Genomic DNA, 14195 nt, shown 5'->3' on the forward strand with positions numbered 1-14195 from the left:
TGTAGCGTTGCGTCTGTGTGTGTTATATTTATCCGATCACATTCAAATTTTGGGATCTGGGGTTTTATATCCAATATTGGTCCGATGGTCCGATCCTTATGAATTTCATACTTTATTTTTCCCGGGTAATAAAAAACCCCGAAACAAAATTTCAGACCGATAGCTCTTAAGACGGCTAAGTAAAACGCATACGCACAGACGGACGGACAGACGGACAGACGGACATGGCTATATCAACTCAGCTTCTCATGCTGATCAAGAATATATATACTTTATGGGGTCGGAAACGTCTCCTTCTGTGCGTTACAAACATCTGACCAATTTTATAATACCCTCTGCAGGGGTATAATGAACAATCTAGAGATTAATCAAACGATAAGCAAAAAAATATTTTTTGTTTTCTCAAAATTTTTAGCCATTTGATTGCCAGACAACTGATATTTTGCAGCCACATCAGCAAGATAAATAAAATTATGTTTTTTTTTTGCCAATTGGATAATGCCGATTTGATCAATCAATTTGAAATTTGCATACTTTTAGGCTTCGCTTTTTCTTTTAAAATAATATATTTTAATGTAATGAAACGTTTTTGATGTTTTTCGCTTACAGCAAATACAAAATATCCAAAAATTGTCAAAAAAGTGGTCACAACATGTTTTAAAGTCTAGAGAATTATTTTGTTTTTTATTTTTTTTTGACACAAATGAATTTTTTAACACCGCTATAGAATAAGACAAGGACTATTAAATAAAAATTTAGTAATAACTTAATATCAATATATTTGACATACATTGCGTTTTGTTTTCGGTTTCGTCGTTTTGTGCTACAACAAAAGATCAGAGATGAGTAAAAGTTGCAGCCAATTTTAAGAAAACAAACATGTGTCACGAAATTTTTTTAAATTATAGATTAATGTGCTATTAGCACTTGTTCTTATAGCAATTACTTACAATTTGAAAACCTTTCAAAGTTTGCGAACTTTATGTTAATAAAACTTAGAAATTACGGTCTCAACCAATTATGTAACTCAATTTTTCGAATTTATGCCATAAAATGACTTTTGGAACATTGCAGAGAGACACTCAGTGTGCAAATAATCATTTCCTTTTACTATTACTTCATCTTTTATCTTTGCATGATAATGGATTTTTTTTAAGTTCAAACTTATAGGCTTTACGTAAGTTTTTAAGTTAAGCTATAGGATTTTAACTTATTGAGTCTATAGATTGTAGGTTTTGGTATTTAAATGTTTAGAATTAAACTAAGCTTAATGTTATAATTTACATTTGCTCATATTATTAGCTATATTAGGTGGTAGATTTTTATAGCTTTGGGGAACATTCAAAATTACTTCCAAAAAGTGTCCAAAAGAAAATTCCATGGCTTCTTACAAATAGTCTTTCTATATTTTTAAAAAGTTTTAATAAACTGACATTTAAGTTTCTCGAAAATTGCATTTTAGTACAATTTTGTATAAACTGGTATACTACATATGCGTTCAAAACTAATAAACAACTTGTATTAATACCAACAAGCCAAGTTAGTACTAAACTAAAGACGAGTACTATCTTAATAGTCAATCTAATTATGTCTATCCCCAAGTGACGAATTATGAAAGTTACTTGATCTATACTACATATGTAAAATTATTATTTAAAATTTTTAGACAGATTTTGGTATCTAACACATTGAATGTCCTAAAAAATTTGTTTATTCTATTTATAAGTTAGTCCTAGTTACCTGAAAGCTGTCCCAAAAATGAAGCTTTTCCATCCCAAAGCTTTCCAACTGAGTTCCTGAGAGAACAAATCACATAATCCACAACAAAAACAAGCAACAAAAAACTCACCCCGGAAAGGATAGTATTGAGATGTGTTCTGGTTCATGAAGGAACAGGCGAGGGGGAGGCACAAACGGAGGCTAGGGCTTTTTGTGGAAACAACAATAAAAATTTTTCAGTCAGCTTTGAGACGCAGCAGCCGAAAGACGAAAATTTCGTAAAGAAAATAACAACAAAAAAGCAAAACAAAAAATTCCTTAAAAGAGCAGCAAAGATAATGCGAAGTCGCACCGAACTGGTGACCACAACGTTTGAGGAAAGCGATGAAGAGGACTTTAGTCCTTTAGATGATTCCGATTCCGAGGAGGATTGGCGCCCCAACAAGAAGCGACAACGTCCACCACCGAAGCAACAATCACGCGAGGGTGGAGGACGCAAACGTAGAGCGCCAACAGCTTCCAAATTGGCCAAACGTCGCCTGACCAAAGTCAGCGATGACAACGATGATTCCGACAATGATGATGACCCAGATACCGAGGAGCTCTCCGATGACGATTTTGAGTATCCAGCGGCGAGCACTTCGTCATCCTCATCGTCAAAGCGACCGCAAAGTTTGCCGCCTAAAAAGCAATTTGTGAAACTCCAACAATTGGATTTATTAATCAAAAAGAATGATCTAATCGATAAGGATTGGTTAAAGAATCAGCGCTTGTGCCTGTGGCGCAAGGATGAGCAAACGAATCTATTACAAAAATATTTGAGAGTTAAGACAACACCAGAAGAGGGTAAACCGGAGGAGGAGCAATTGCTATTTACATCAAGTTCGGTGGTAAGTCTATTTTTCTCTTTACTACATACTCTTTCAAAAGAATCTAAAAATCAGTTAGTTTATGCATAAATATGGCCCACTTGAACTTGATCAGAACTAGCTTTATTCCCATATAACTACGGGTTTAGAGACTATTAAAAGCAAATGCATTTATTTTATGATAAATTTCCACATAGAAGTCTTCAATTTTTTGAACAGTTTTTCAAACAGTCTGAAAATTCGGGTTAATAAGCCCAAAACCACTGAATTTTATATTTATTCTCTAAATATGCATCTCAAAATTGATTAGAATATGTCCAAAAACCTTGAGAAATCGAATCAAATAATAGACCATTCTAAAAAGAAGAGTACATATTTTAGAAAGGATTTAAATAGCCAGGATTGTAAAAGTACATTATTTTAAAGTAAATACTCCTGTAGATATTTCAGTTAACAGATTTAATTTGGTATGCGTCTACTTCGAATGCTTTTAAACATCTATTTTATACATATATTAGCAATAACTTTGCTCTGAATATATACAAATTTTCGACTTGATATTTCTTTTACAGTATTCGAGTTGGGATGATCAACAGATAAGTGATTTTATTAATGTAAAAGCTAATTGCTTGGATCCAAATAATCGACGTATAAAACTGGATGATTTGCAGGCTGTAAAGAAAATCTCTTTGGAGCTACAAACGGAGGAGACTGACAAATCATCAGCAGCCGGTGATGAGAATAACGAAGTCGAGAATGATGTAGAAGAGAAGGAAACCACGGCTGATGATGACGATGATGATGATGACGATGATGATGATGACGTCGATGATGAGGACGATAATGATGACGATGACGATGAAGATGAGGCTTGAATTTTTCCAAAATAAACTATCAATATTAAAATGAAACTTAAGTTTAAGTTGGCCAAGTTGTAGTATTACAAAATTAAATTCTGATATCTCTTTAACAAAAATGTGCTGCAAAGTGAAAACTATATATACATTTAATTTAGTAAATTAAATTATACAGATGAAAGAAAACACATTTGTTTGCCAGTTTTATAAATCGCAATACATTTTCCTTACAAATATCTTGATATTGGGCGGCAAATATAAAGCAAAACATTCTCTCGGAGAATCATTCAACAATTTGCACTGAGCGTTCCTTAAAAAATTTCCAGACTAGACGCGGTTACCGACGACGTTCGCCCTTGACAGTTTTGCGCTTCTCTTTCTTCTCCTCTCTGAGTTGTTTTTGCTTTTCACGATCGTCTTTATCCTTTTGCTTCTTGGCCGCACTATCAAGACGGGCTTGTTCTCGTTTCTCCTTGGCCAGGGCTTGGACATCGGACTTATTGGTATTCGCCACCAGTCCGCCACCTCCACCAGTGCCATCAGTGCTCTCGGCTTCCGATTCATCATCGTCTTCCTCCGCCACAGCAGTCTGCAATAAGAATTACATTAAATATATTTGAAATTGTGACTTTAATATGGGTAAATATTTCTGTTTATTTTTACCAAATTACCTTAGAACGTTTAGGGAAACACTTTATGAGGTTTTTGTGTCCCATTTGTATTAAATTTGTATAATTAAACTTTATTAGATTTTTGTTTTATCTAATTAATAACAGATTACTGCTGAAGGCAAAGAACTTTAAAGGACTTTTGCAGTTAAATAAATCATTGTCATCTCAAAATTAATCTGTTTTTATGTAATTTGTAGAAGCTAAAGTTTGTTTTGAGATTCATATCTATTGTTTTTAGATATTAGACCTTAGAAACATGCGGTCATTGATTGAGTTGCTGCCTTTTGTTATTTTTTTGTTATTTTTGTTATTTGGATAGGCATATATTGTAAACACATCATTGTTTCTTTGTTTTATCAAAAGCATTTAATTTCATTTGCTTTCAATTTTTATGCTTACAAATTGTTCGATATGATTTTAAATACAAACGGAATGAACATGTCTTAATAAGAAATTATCCTGGTCTCAAACCATTTTCTTTGTCTGGCAAAAGAAACCAACGGGAAATTCTTATTAACATGTCCTGGAATGGCGTCTGGCCCCGATGGTTACCTTAGAACTAGTTGGATTTTTTTTAATTTCTGATTGTCTTTTAACATAAGGAAGTTCTTTTGCTACTGACCGTTCTACAAATAGCACTAATAGGGAAAAAATAAATACAGCTTTTTTTGTTCTATATTTCATTTGTTAGAGTGGTCCGATCTAAAGAATGTGCCGCATACATCAAGAAAGACCAAATTCCAAAGAAACAGAGAGTCGGCTATTATTTTTAACACCATTTTGACATGGTATAAACAATTTTTTCGCCCTAGCCACGTGTGACTCTTATTGAATTTCATAATATTAATAAATAGTATGTGCTCAGGGCACGATTGAAATACAAAATAATAAATAGAATACATTTATCAATTGAAAATCACAACACAAAACAGAATTCCACAAAGAGAGATAGTGTATTTCATTTGCAATATTCTATAAATAGGTATATAAATTTTTTTAAAGAACCAAGTTTACTTCCAAGCCTGTATTTACTGTTGAATAGAATCCGTTTAGTTTCAATTCAAAGTTGAGAAAAATGTTTAAATTGTTTAGACATATATCTACAATATTCTGCTACCTTAAAAAACACAAGAGTAAAAAATTGTTACCAATTTTATAGCTCAAACACATAAAGAGACGTCGACACACAATTTGGATAAGGATGTGGTAATATACACAGATCAAAAGTAGTAATATTTTAATCGACAATCAATTTTCCAAGCGATTTGTTACATTGTAAATGAGACACGCATTTTTTCTATGCATATTATAATATTGTTAGATAACATATCTTGAGGGCGGATTAAGGCATTTAAAGGCCAAAAACAAAATGATCTTATTCCTAAAAAAAAATGTTCATTCAAACTCAATATTATCTGTCAATTAGTTAATTATCCAATTAACAACATGAGCAAAAAACAAGTTTTTAGAAAAAGTATTAAATTGTAATTTCTTAAAATCAAATAATGGATATTTTCTCTTCTAACTTTATATCAACACTTCACTCCACTCCTGAACTTTTCTAGTCTATATAAAGCCGATCGATTGGATGGTACAGCTTTATTTCATTTTCAAAAGTCTAAATTATAATTCAAAGATGTCCAAAGTGTTAAAAGGAATCATATTTTTATTCCTTTTACAGGGCATAACTGCAGATCTTGAAAATTTAGTGCCAAAAGAATGGGTAATAGAACTAACTACTTAAATTTAATATATGTTTAACTATTATTCTTTTTTAATTACTATTCTAGAATACAGTTGACGATGACAAGTGCGTTACTTATTGTTTTAGTGACGTTATAACCCTGGCGAATCATATAGCTCGAATGAATCAATCTACGGAGACTCCCAGTGAATCAATTGCGAAAATTAATCGCCTTGATAGAGAGTTGCAAGTCTGCAAAGTTCAATTGAATGATCAGGTGGCAGGAGGTAATGTCATGCAAGAACTTGCGGCACAAAAGGCTTTACTAGAGGCTAAGGATGAAATAGTCAATGAGCTAAGGGCCCAGTTAAAGAAGGACACGGTAACAAATAGTGTTCTACTTAGCGCTTTCAATAGCTTGAAGGCCCAAGTAAGTAAGTTCTTGGAGGGAGGCAATTTAGGGTCAATTCAAAACAGACAGCAGGAGGAGAATCTGCCCAATCAGGGTCTCTATGTTGAAGGTGTTCGACGATTGCAATTGGCAGGACGCCCACCTTTTGAGGTGCCTTACATAACGCCCATATCCAGTTGGACTGTTATTCAAAGACGCATTGATGCAAGAGTTAATTTCGATCGAAATTGGCATGACTACAAGAAGGGATTCGGTGATGCGAAAGAAAACTTTTTTGTTGGTCTCGACAATCTGTATTTGATTCTAAAAACTCGACCCCACGAGCTGTATATCCAACTCGGTGATATTAATGGTAAAATTGGATATGCACGCTATGATAATTTCAAAATAAGTGGTGAAGGGAAAAATTATCAACTCTTATCGGTTGGAAATTATACAGGAACTGCTGGCGATTCATTAGGTTCCCATGTTGGTGCTTTATTTTCAACTCATGATCGGCATAACAATTTATTGGTTCAACATAATTGCGCTTTAGGCGCCTCAGGTGGATGGTGGTACACGTCATGTGGCGAAAGGTAAAGTAAAGAATTTTGTTTAAAAATATTAACTAGTAAGCTTTTCATTCACAGTAAATTGAATGGATGGTTCCATACCAATGGTTTGGTTCACAAAAATGGCATTACATGGGGTACTTGGGCTGATCCAAATCAATCAATAAATCTACAATCTTTAACATTCGTACAAATGATGATACGACCAATCGCATAATCGATTTGCACCAAAATTGCACAGAACATCATTAAAACTTTTGGCCTATTACAAAAATGTTTTTATTAATTTGTAGTGATATTTTTTGGTGCGAATTCAAATAAATATTCAACTACGTTGTCTGCTTTCGTTAAGAATTGTTTAAATTGAATTAAATCATATTATAAGCTGATACACAATCGCCAACATGAACCATTAATTCTCTAACAAAGTCGCTGATATAAATAAATCTATATGATAAGATGGAAGCTGTGTCAAGATTAATTCTTCCTTACACTTCTTCATCAAAACCAATGACGGCTTATGTCAGGCTCGAGACCTGCAGCAATCAAGAAACCAAATTGTCGAGGTTGTATCAATACAATAGAGAAACCAACTTTTAGCTTTGAAACTTAGGATATGAATGAAAATTGATCTAAAACTAGAATTCTCTAACTGCCTTATTTTCAGACTGTATTTTTAGCAATTTCTAGCCGACATCTAAAAGTTATATATTGATTAACTCGGAATTCAGTATACTTCAAAAATGACAAAAAAGACGTAGAGTTTTGAAAAACAAAAATTTTGATCCGATTTTTGTAAATAATTATGAAAATTGACAAAAAGTTTAGTTCTCGACATTTTAATGCAGATTGAATAATATTAACTTAAAAATAAAGACATGAATTTTTCAAATATTCTCAAAATTTACTAATACTGAAATACTTTGCTGTTGATTCGCATTTTTTGTCTCGCTTTAAAAGATGACTTGATAATTAGCGTGACTCATATTGAAATTTCAAAATCAAAAGCAATAAAATTAGAAATTACTTTGGAAAATCGGTTAAAATATGGCAAAGTTATGGATTCGCAAAGTTAAGAGTTTTAAAGAATTTTCAAAATTTTTCAAATGAAATACATGTTTTTCAATTTATCTTTTCTTTGCTTCAGTTGAATATTGAATAATGATTGAAAATCATTTTACAGCTCTAAAAGCGTGGACTCCAACCTGCTATATGGCTAATCCGTCACTGTCCAAAACTAACTATTATCTTTACAATTCATTTACATTACAATTACATTTAGCTTGGTCATTGTACTAAAATAAGTGAATTTCAATTTTCTGACATTTCAAAAAACTTAGAAAAAACATATCTCTAGTAAAATAAGTGTAAGAGAAATTGTATACCATAAATATTAAACCAAGAAATTGATTTGGGGGGTAATTGAATTTTGTATGCTTTTTTTCTGCCTTTCGACTTGGCGTCATTTTACGTCTCCAGTTGATTCTAACGTATATTTCTTCTTGAAATACGAGTAAAAGTGAAATTCCTCGTCGAATGCGTCATTTTTCATCAGCAACTGATGAAATTTGAATGACTAATAGTCTCTACTCTTAATTGAATTCCCTATTGACAATATATTGGCATTTTATTAATAGTAAGGAGAATGAATTAAATGAAATTGACTGCAACAACTTTAAAAAAGATACTAAATTTTTATATGGGTATATATAAATTAAATAAGAACGTAAATTCTGCCTTTTAGGCGCTATTTAGACGATATGTAGAAGATATATAGACTGTTGATGACCATTAATTTACAAAAATTAACATTTGTATATTTAATATACAACTTTTGAATACCTCAAACTCTTGAGATAAACAGGAGTACGACAAATGCATAATTTTTCTTTTAAAAGCTTTACTAACAATTTGCTTGTAAGTAAGTGCTGCCCAAGATAACGGATTTTCAAGTGGTTATGATAAACTTGACTTGAAGACTAGTTACAATGGGACGAATCTCCCTATTTGCCCTCAATCTGGCACGAGTTTCAAGAAATAAGCAAGTCGAGTTAGAAGAAAAATTAGTTGTGACACGGTTGATATTATGAATTATGATGAAATTTTTAAGTTCAGACCTGTGAATATTGTGCCAATATCTGTTCCTTAATCCGACGCTCTTCCGCTGTGTATTCACGCTGATTGACAGTTGGTTGTAACTTTTGTTGCTCCAGCAATTTGGCTAATTGGGCATTTACATCGATGTCCAGACCCTTTTTTGGTGGCTCATCAGCAGATGGATGACTTTGTAGCCATTTTTGTAGAATAGTTTTAACTATTTCCTCAATATCGGATGACTTAAAGTAGAGAATTTCGATATTCACTGAGTTCACATGATGAAATTTCACCAACTTACCCCCGTTTCACTTAAAATATCTTCCAGTGCCTCCAGTTTCTCATCTTGTGACTCCTAAGCAATGAAATTAATATTGTTTTAATTAAAGAACTCACAAGTCTCCATTCAGACACCTTTGGCATGGCTTACCTCGCCCTCCAGAATGCCGATAATATACGAACCGAACACATTTTCATCTGTGTTGAGCTGACGCAGTTGCTCATTTAGCCACGTTTGAAACTCGGCGCTGCCACTCATTTTACCTCGGTCAGCTGCGGGTTTAATTAATTCTGATGCTCATTCACAACAAATCAGCCACAAAAGGTAAAAAATATAACTCCAAGTAATTTGGTATAGAGAGCAGTGTTGCCAAATATCTGTGTAACAGCTGGGCAAATAGTGCTGGCAAATTAGCTTGCTACGAAGCCAGAACTACAGCTGGCATTTAATTTAGCTATATTTACGCACTAAAATGCGTAACAAAAAAAGTCAAAAGAAATTAAATATAGCTATGAAATATAAAATATAAAAAAAAAATTATGTAAGCTAAAACATAACTGATTTTGTTTTTTTCTTACCTCATCATTAGTAAGAAAAATAAATTTTATAAATATAAATATACCCGACAAAATTTCGTTTCTTTTTAAATATATTTGTGTTTTGTAAGATTTATCAATATTATGATAAACTTTTCCCTATTAAAGAAGACTTATATATTTCTCAATTAAGTCGTCAGTTATTTGTTAATTGCTTCTTAAATAGCTCTAAAATATGTGAGAATGAAAATTATTGAAGAAACTAACATGGCATCCACTACAATGGCATTTAAAAATAAGCACTTTTTCGTTTTATATTTCTTCTATAAATTTAACTACATTCGTAATGATTGTTATTTAGTAAGGGGAAAAAGGGCTCATTTCTAGGCTTTCAAAATGCATACATATATGAATTCAATATATCAATTCCTAAATCAGAAATTAAGTAACAATTTATTTGTATCTTTTACAAAATTTTTTTGCCTCTAAAGTTAACTAACAAGTTTAAGTCTGAAGTTGTTTTTTTACATTGTAATAGAATTTAAACATGTTTTTTAAATGTTTAATAAAACTTTAGCATTTCTTCGGGTTTGAAAATTATGTAATCGAAATTCGTAATCAAAACTGGTTTTAGGGTTGTTATTCCCTGTCCTCAACAATAAGAAAATTACCTTAAGAAAATTTATATTTTACAAAGTGGATTAAACTTGTAAGGGATTTAAAAATTTGACTTTTTGAGACAGTTTTTTAAACTTTTTAAATATGTTTCCAAAAGTGATCTCCAAAAGTGATCTCCAAAAGTGATGTCCATGTTTGAAGTCAAGCCCTGTAGGTCATTAAAAAAGCAAAAGTTAGCTTTCAAACTTTAAATAAGCTTATAATTTAAAAAAAAAATTATTGATTTACCAAAAAATAATTTTGAATGTATTTGGAATCCAAAAATACCCAGAAAAAGCTCTCTTGATTATGTTGCTAAATGTGTTTTGTTTTATACCATGTACGATTTTACTAAGTTCAACTAAATTTTAATTTTTTGTTGTGCTTCCTGTTAATTATGTGCTCTAGTCTTTTAAGAATTAATAGTAAATAATCATTTTAAGCCAACAAGCTAAATGGCATTTTTTAGCCAGCTAAGCATCCCTCATCACTACACAGCTGTTTGATGACAGTGTTGTAAAACAAATACACTTGCAGTGCTGTTAAACGTCAAAGAACTTACTTAGTTTTTTATGCCGACCTTAAATCGCGACCTGCTGCTCTTGATTATTAAAAAAAAGTGGAAATTACTAATTAATGAAATATTTTTCGTTCGATTAAATCAAAAAAGAAATCTCGACCAATATCTTGTGCATAATTTGATTCAATGTTTGGCTCAAGAAAACAAAGGGCGTGGCAACAAATGATAAGAGCAGAATGAAAACACAAACAAAAACAACAAACGCAATTGTTGTGTTTATTGTTATTATTATAAACAATTGAGTTTATATTTCATATTTGAAATTGATACAATTGTTACTGTTACACTCAGTGTGAGTGTGTGTGTGTGTGCAACTCTGCATTCAAGTGTGTGTGTGTGCATGTGCGTGTGATATGCCTATGTAAATATGTTGTATTTGGATTTGTCTCTCGTCTTCGTGTAATAATTTTTGCAGTCGCAAGTCTCGACACCTGCGTCGCCGTCGCCGTTGACGTCGCAGTTGCCATCGCTCTCGTCTTCGTCTTTTGTTTATTTGTTGTTGCCGTTGTGGCGTCTCGGCAGACGCATAATAAACAAAAAGAAACAACAACCAAAAGTATCCAGCAACAACAACAACCAGTTGGCAACAAGTGGAATAGATACACACATACATACATCCGTACATACCTACACATATGTACATACGTACATCAATGTATGTACTTATATGCCCCTTTGATATATAAATCAAAACCGTCTTCTATGCCAGGTAAGATTTAATTCAATTAAAATTTATTATTAAAAAAATTCTCATTAGCAACAATTTTAATGACAACAATCACCGACAAAGTCATCATAAGATTCATAAATTTTAATCGAAAGTGTAACCTAAGAATATTCTGAGTTGTCAAATTATCTTTTGCAATGGCATTATAAATATATCAGATACTTTTGCAGACGATTTCACATAGAACTTATGTAGTTTTAATAGAATCTACATAATATCGAATTCAGAGAAAAGTTCCTATCTCACCAGGTCAAGGATTAGGCAACTTTAAATTAAGTATTCAAAAGAAAAATTTTAAGAAACTTTAACTTAAACATCTAGTTGCTAAGTGTAAAATAATATAAAATTTAAGGTTAACAAGGAAATCTTATCGATTCTTTAGACCATTCAAGGATATTTCATTTCAGGCTCTAAATCTAGTTATGACTAACTGTACATCTATAAATTGTCTCACAAACTCATAGACTTCTCGTTAGTTCTAGGAATGTTAAATGGGGGAAATGAGCTCCTTTAAGTATGCAATAGTGTTCAATATTTGCAAAAAGTTTATAACTTCGTATGCCTTGTAACTTACAAATTGCTTACAAGCAATGATTGATTTTAGAATTTTTTTCATCCGAAGAATTTTTCAAAATTTCTTTCCTGGTCGGCTTATTGTATACTTTTGGGAGCAAGTACCCCGCTAGATCCGCCTATGCTTCTCTTGTCATGCAACGTCAGACATTATCAATAAAGTTGACATCAGAAGAATAGAGGCGCCATATATCTTAATGTTTCGTCCGGTCTATGATATGTACATATTACCCTTAACCTAACTCTAGGAACATTTGAGGAGTAACTGAAGATATAAAGATCAGAATTCACTTGAGTGAGTTTGAGTCAGGCTTAATGAAATTACCTTTCAAATAGCCCAAAAGTTGTCATTTCGAATTGGAATAATTATAGTTGGATGTGGATCGAGAATCTACAAAGTCTGTAAACAACAATCTGCGACTATATGCGAAATTTTTCAAATAAATTGATTAAATTCAGTTGTGAGTGCGTTTTAAAGCCATAAAAAACGGATTCTTGGGTATATCCATTTAATAACTAGTCCTGGCCATGCAAAGAGGTATGCGAAAAAAAACCACGGTTTAACTTGATTCGACTGTGTATTAATGGCTCCGTGTGAGCTCGTTCGGAATGTTTATGAGTGTGTAAATGCGAGCGTTTTACACTTTCCAATTTGCGTGTACACGTTGGAGAGGGCAACACTAAGAGAGGAAGAGATGGAGAGAGAGAGAGGTAGAACTGGATGGGTAATAAGAGCAAGGGAGATAGTCATGTGTGTGTGTGTGTGTGTGAGTGTTGTGTGCATAATAAAAGCCATTAAAATTAAGTAATTGACGCAGGCAGACGACACTTGGACGACCAGCTGGGCCAAAGGTAAAACCGGAAAATTTTTGTCGCTGCCTCCAAATGAAACATTTTTTTCCACATATTCTGCTTCCATTCCTTGAAGCAAATATGTATTCTTTCCGATGTGATCCATTGCAATGTCCATTTATGTAGATTTCAACGAGCTCATAAAATTCACACATCTAAAAGCCATTGATTCATATGTATGTCTCCCTTTTGCACAGTGGTTTTGGTTTTGGCATTTGGATTACGTCATTCGGAAGTGCAAAAATCTTTAGACTTTAGACCTTTAAAGTCTAAAAATCGTTTTGAAGAATTCAATAATCTTTGCTTATAATCTCTAATAATGTGTTAATATGAAAGAAGCTAACTTAATCTGTGCCAAATGCCTGACCATTTTAATTGCATTTTGTTTCTTAGAAAGCGAAAATTGTCTTTCTTTAGTTGAACATCGCAAAAACAAAGATAATTTTTATTTATGACCGCTAAGAAGCTTAGCTTAAGAAACGCTTCTACATTTGTTTGATTCTAATAATATTTCAACGATTTCTTTCTATTAATCTTGAAGTCTGAGTATTAGATGCACATTTAGATAATTCTAATCGCTTAGCACGCATTTATGGCTTAAAAACGACAAACTAAAATAAATAATTTGAAGCTCCAGATTCCTTTTTTGAGCAATTTTTAAAACTCCAGGCATTCCAAACTGTTATTAGTATGGTTATTATATTTCCAGATAGGTTATGAAGGACACAACTTTAAAAGTTGCGCAAATAGCAAGAATTTCCTCCATTAAATGATGGATAGACGAAAGCTGTCCTCACTCCGTTCAACAAATGCAAACGTAAGAGCACTTTAGCAATGGTTGACGTTTTTTGGACTCCATCTGAGGGAGACAAGACACCAAACAAGACACCAAGAAACTCAATAGTGAACTTTAAGTAAAGCTCCAAGGAAGGCGAAGTTCTATCCTATCAACTAATTAGGTAATGGCCATCATTTTTAAGAAGTATGATCTACAGAAACATAATACTACATTAGAATTACTGAGCCAACTCGACTTCGCGTTTAACAACAATGTCGCCTTTTTTCCAAAATATTCATTTTTCTTTGAAAAATGTGTACTGGCTATGCATGGATCCTTAAAAACAATTTTATAT

The 14195-nt window shown here is 32.6% G+C and overlaps 4 protein-coding genes across 5 annotated transcripts in view; 3 read left to right on the forward strand and 1 right to left on the reverse strand.

Moving 5' to 3' along the window:
* Positions 1-1956: 1956 nt before the first annotated feature.
* On the forward strand, positions 1957-3463 carry LOC6641984 (glutamic acid-rich protein). Its single transcript, XM_002064664.4, has 2 exons — positions 1957-2609; positions 3161-3463. Exons 1-2 carry the CDS (start codon positions 2058-2060, stop codon positions 3461-3463), a joined length of 855 nt encoding a protein of 284 aa, XP_002064700.4. The 5' UTR covers positions 1957-2057.
* Positions 3464-3576: 113 nt separating this feature from the next.
* On the reverse strand, positions 3577-9517 carry LOC6641847 (coiled-coil domain-containing protein 43). The gene is made up of 4 exons (XM_002064665.4): positions 9288-9517; positions 9159-9212; positions 8881-9099; positions 3577-4034 (listed from the first exon to the last, which is right to left on the reverse strand). The coding sequence occupies exons 1-4, from the start codon at positions 9393-9395 to the stop codon at positions 3783-3785; spliced, it is 633 nt and encodes a 210-aa protein (XP_002064701.1). The 5' UTR covers positions 9396-9517; the 3' UTR covers positions 3577-3782.
* On the forward strand, positions 5721-7114 carry LOC111518619 (ficolin-2-like). The gene is made up of 3 exons (XM_023175958.2): positions 5721-5839; positions 5907-6787; positions 6842-7114. Exons 1-3 carry the CDS (start codon positions 5753-5755, stop codon positions 6978-6980), a joined length of 1107 nt encoding a protein of 368 aa, XP_023031726.1. The 5' UTR covers positions 5721-5752; the 3' UTR covers positions 6981-7114.
* Positions 9518-11538: 2021 nt separating the features above from the next.
* Positions 11539-14195, forward strand: part of LOC6641848 — a 124206-nt gene continuing 121549 nt past the window's right edge. For both annotated transcript variants that reach the window (XM_023176028.2, XM_023176029.2), the window contains exon 1: positions 11539-11619. The gene's annotated coding sequence lies outside the window, so the exon portion shown is untranslated. The remainder of the gene's footprint in view (positions 11620-14195) is intronic.

Source organism: Drosophila willistoni (assembly GCF_018902025.1).
Source record: "Drosophila willistoni isolate 14030-0811.24 chromosome 2R unlocalized genomic scaffold, UCI_dwil_1.1 Seg167, whole genome shotgun sequence".
NCBI classification, from domain to species: Eukaryota; Metazoa; Arthropoda; class Insecta; order Diptera; family Drosophilidae; genus Drosophila; species Drosophila willistoni.

Excerpts from the sequence above, each read along its gene's own strand:
- LOC6641984 (XM_002064664.4), top strand. The coding sequence starts at position 2,058 with ATGCGAAGTCGCACCGAACTGGTGACCACAACGTTTGAGGAAAGCGAT. Across the intron at positions 2,610-3,160 it reads TATTTACATCAAGTTCGGTG|TATTCGAGTTGGGATGATCA; the intron begins GTAAGTCTATTT and ends TTTCTTTTACAG.
- LOC111518619 (XM_023175958.2), top strand. The coding sequence starts at position 5,753 with ATGTCCAAAGTGTTAAAAGGAATCATATTTTTATTCCTTTTACAGGGC. Across the intron at positions 5,840-5,906 it reads ATTTAGTGCCAAAAGAATGG|AATACAGTTGACGATGACAA; the intron begins GTAATAGAACTA and ends TTACTATTCTAG. Across the intron at positions 6,788-6,841 it reads TACACGTCATGTGGCGAAAG|TAAATTGAATGGATGGTTCC; the intron begins GTAAAGTAAAGA and ends TTTCATTCACAG.
- LOC6641847 (XM_002064665.4), bottom strand. The coding sequence starts at position 9,395 with ATGAGTGGCAGCGCCGAGTTTCAAACGTGGCTAAATGAGCAACTGCGT. Across the intron at positions 9,213-9,287 it reads TCGGCATTCTGGAGGGCGAG|GAGTCACAAGATGAGAAACT; the intron begins GTAAGCCATGCC and ends TTCATTGCTTAG. Across the intron at positions 4,035-8,880 it reads TATTGGCACAATATTCACAG|ACTGCTGTGGCGGAGGAAGA; the intron begins GTCTGAACTTAA and ends TTCTTATTGCAG.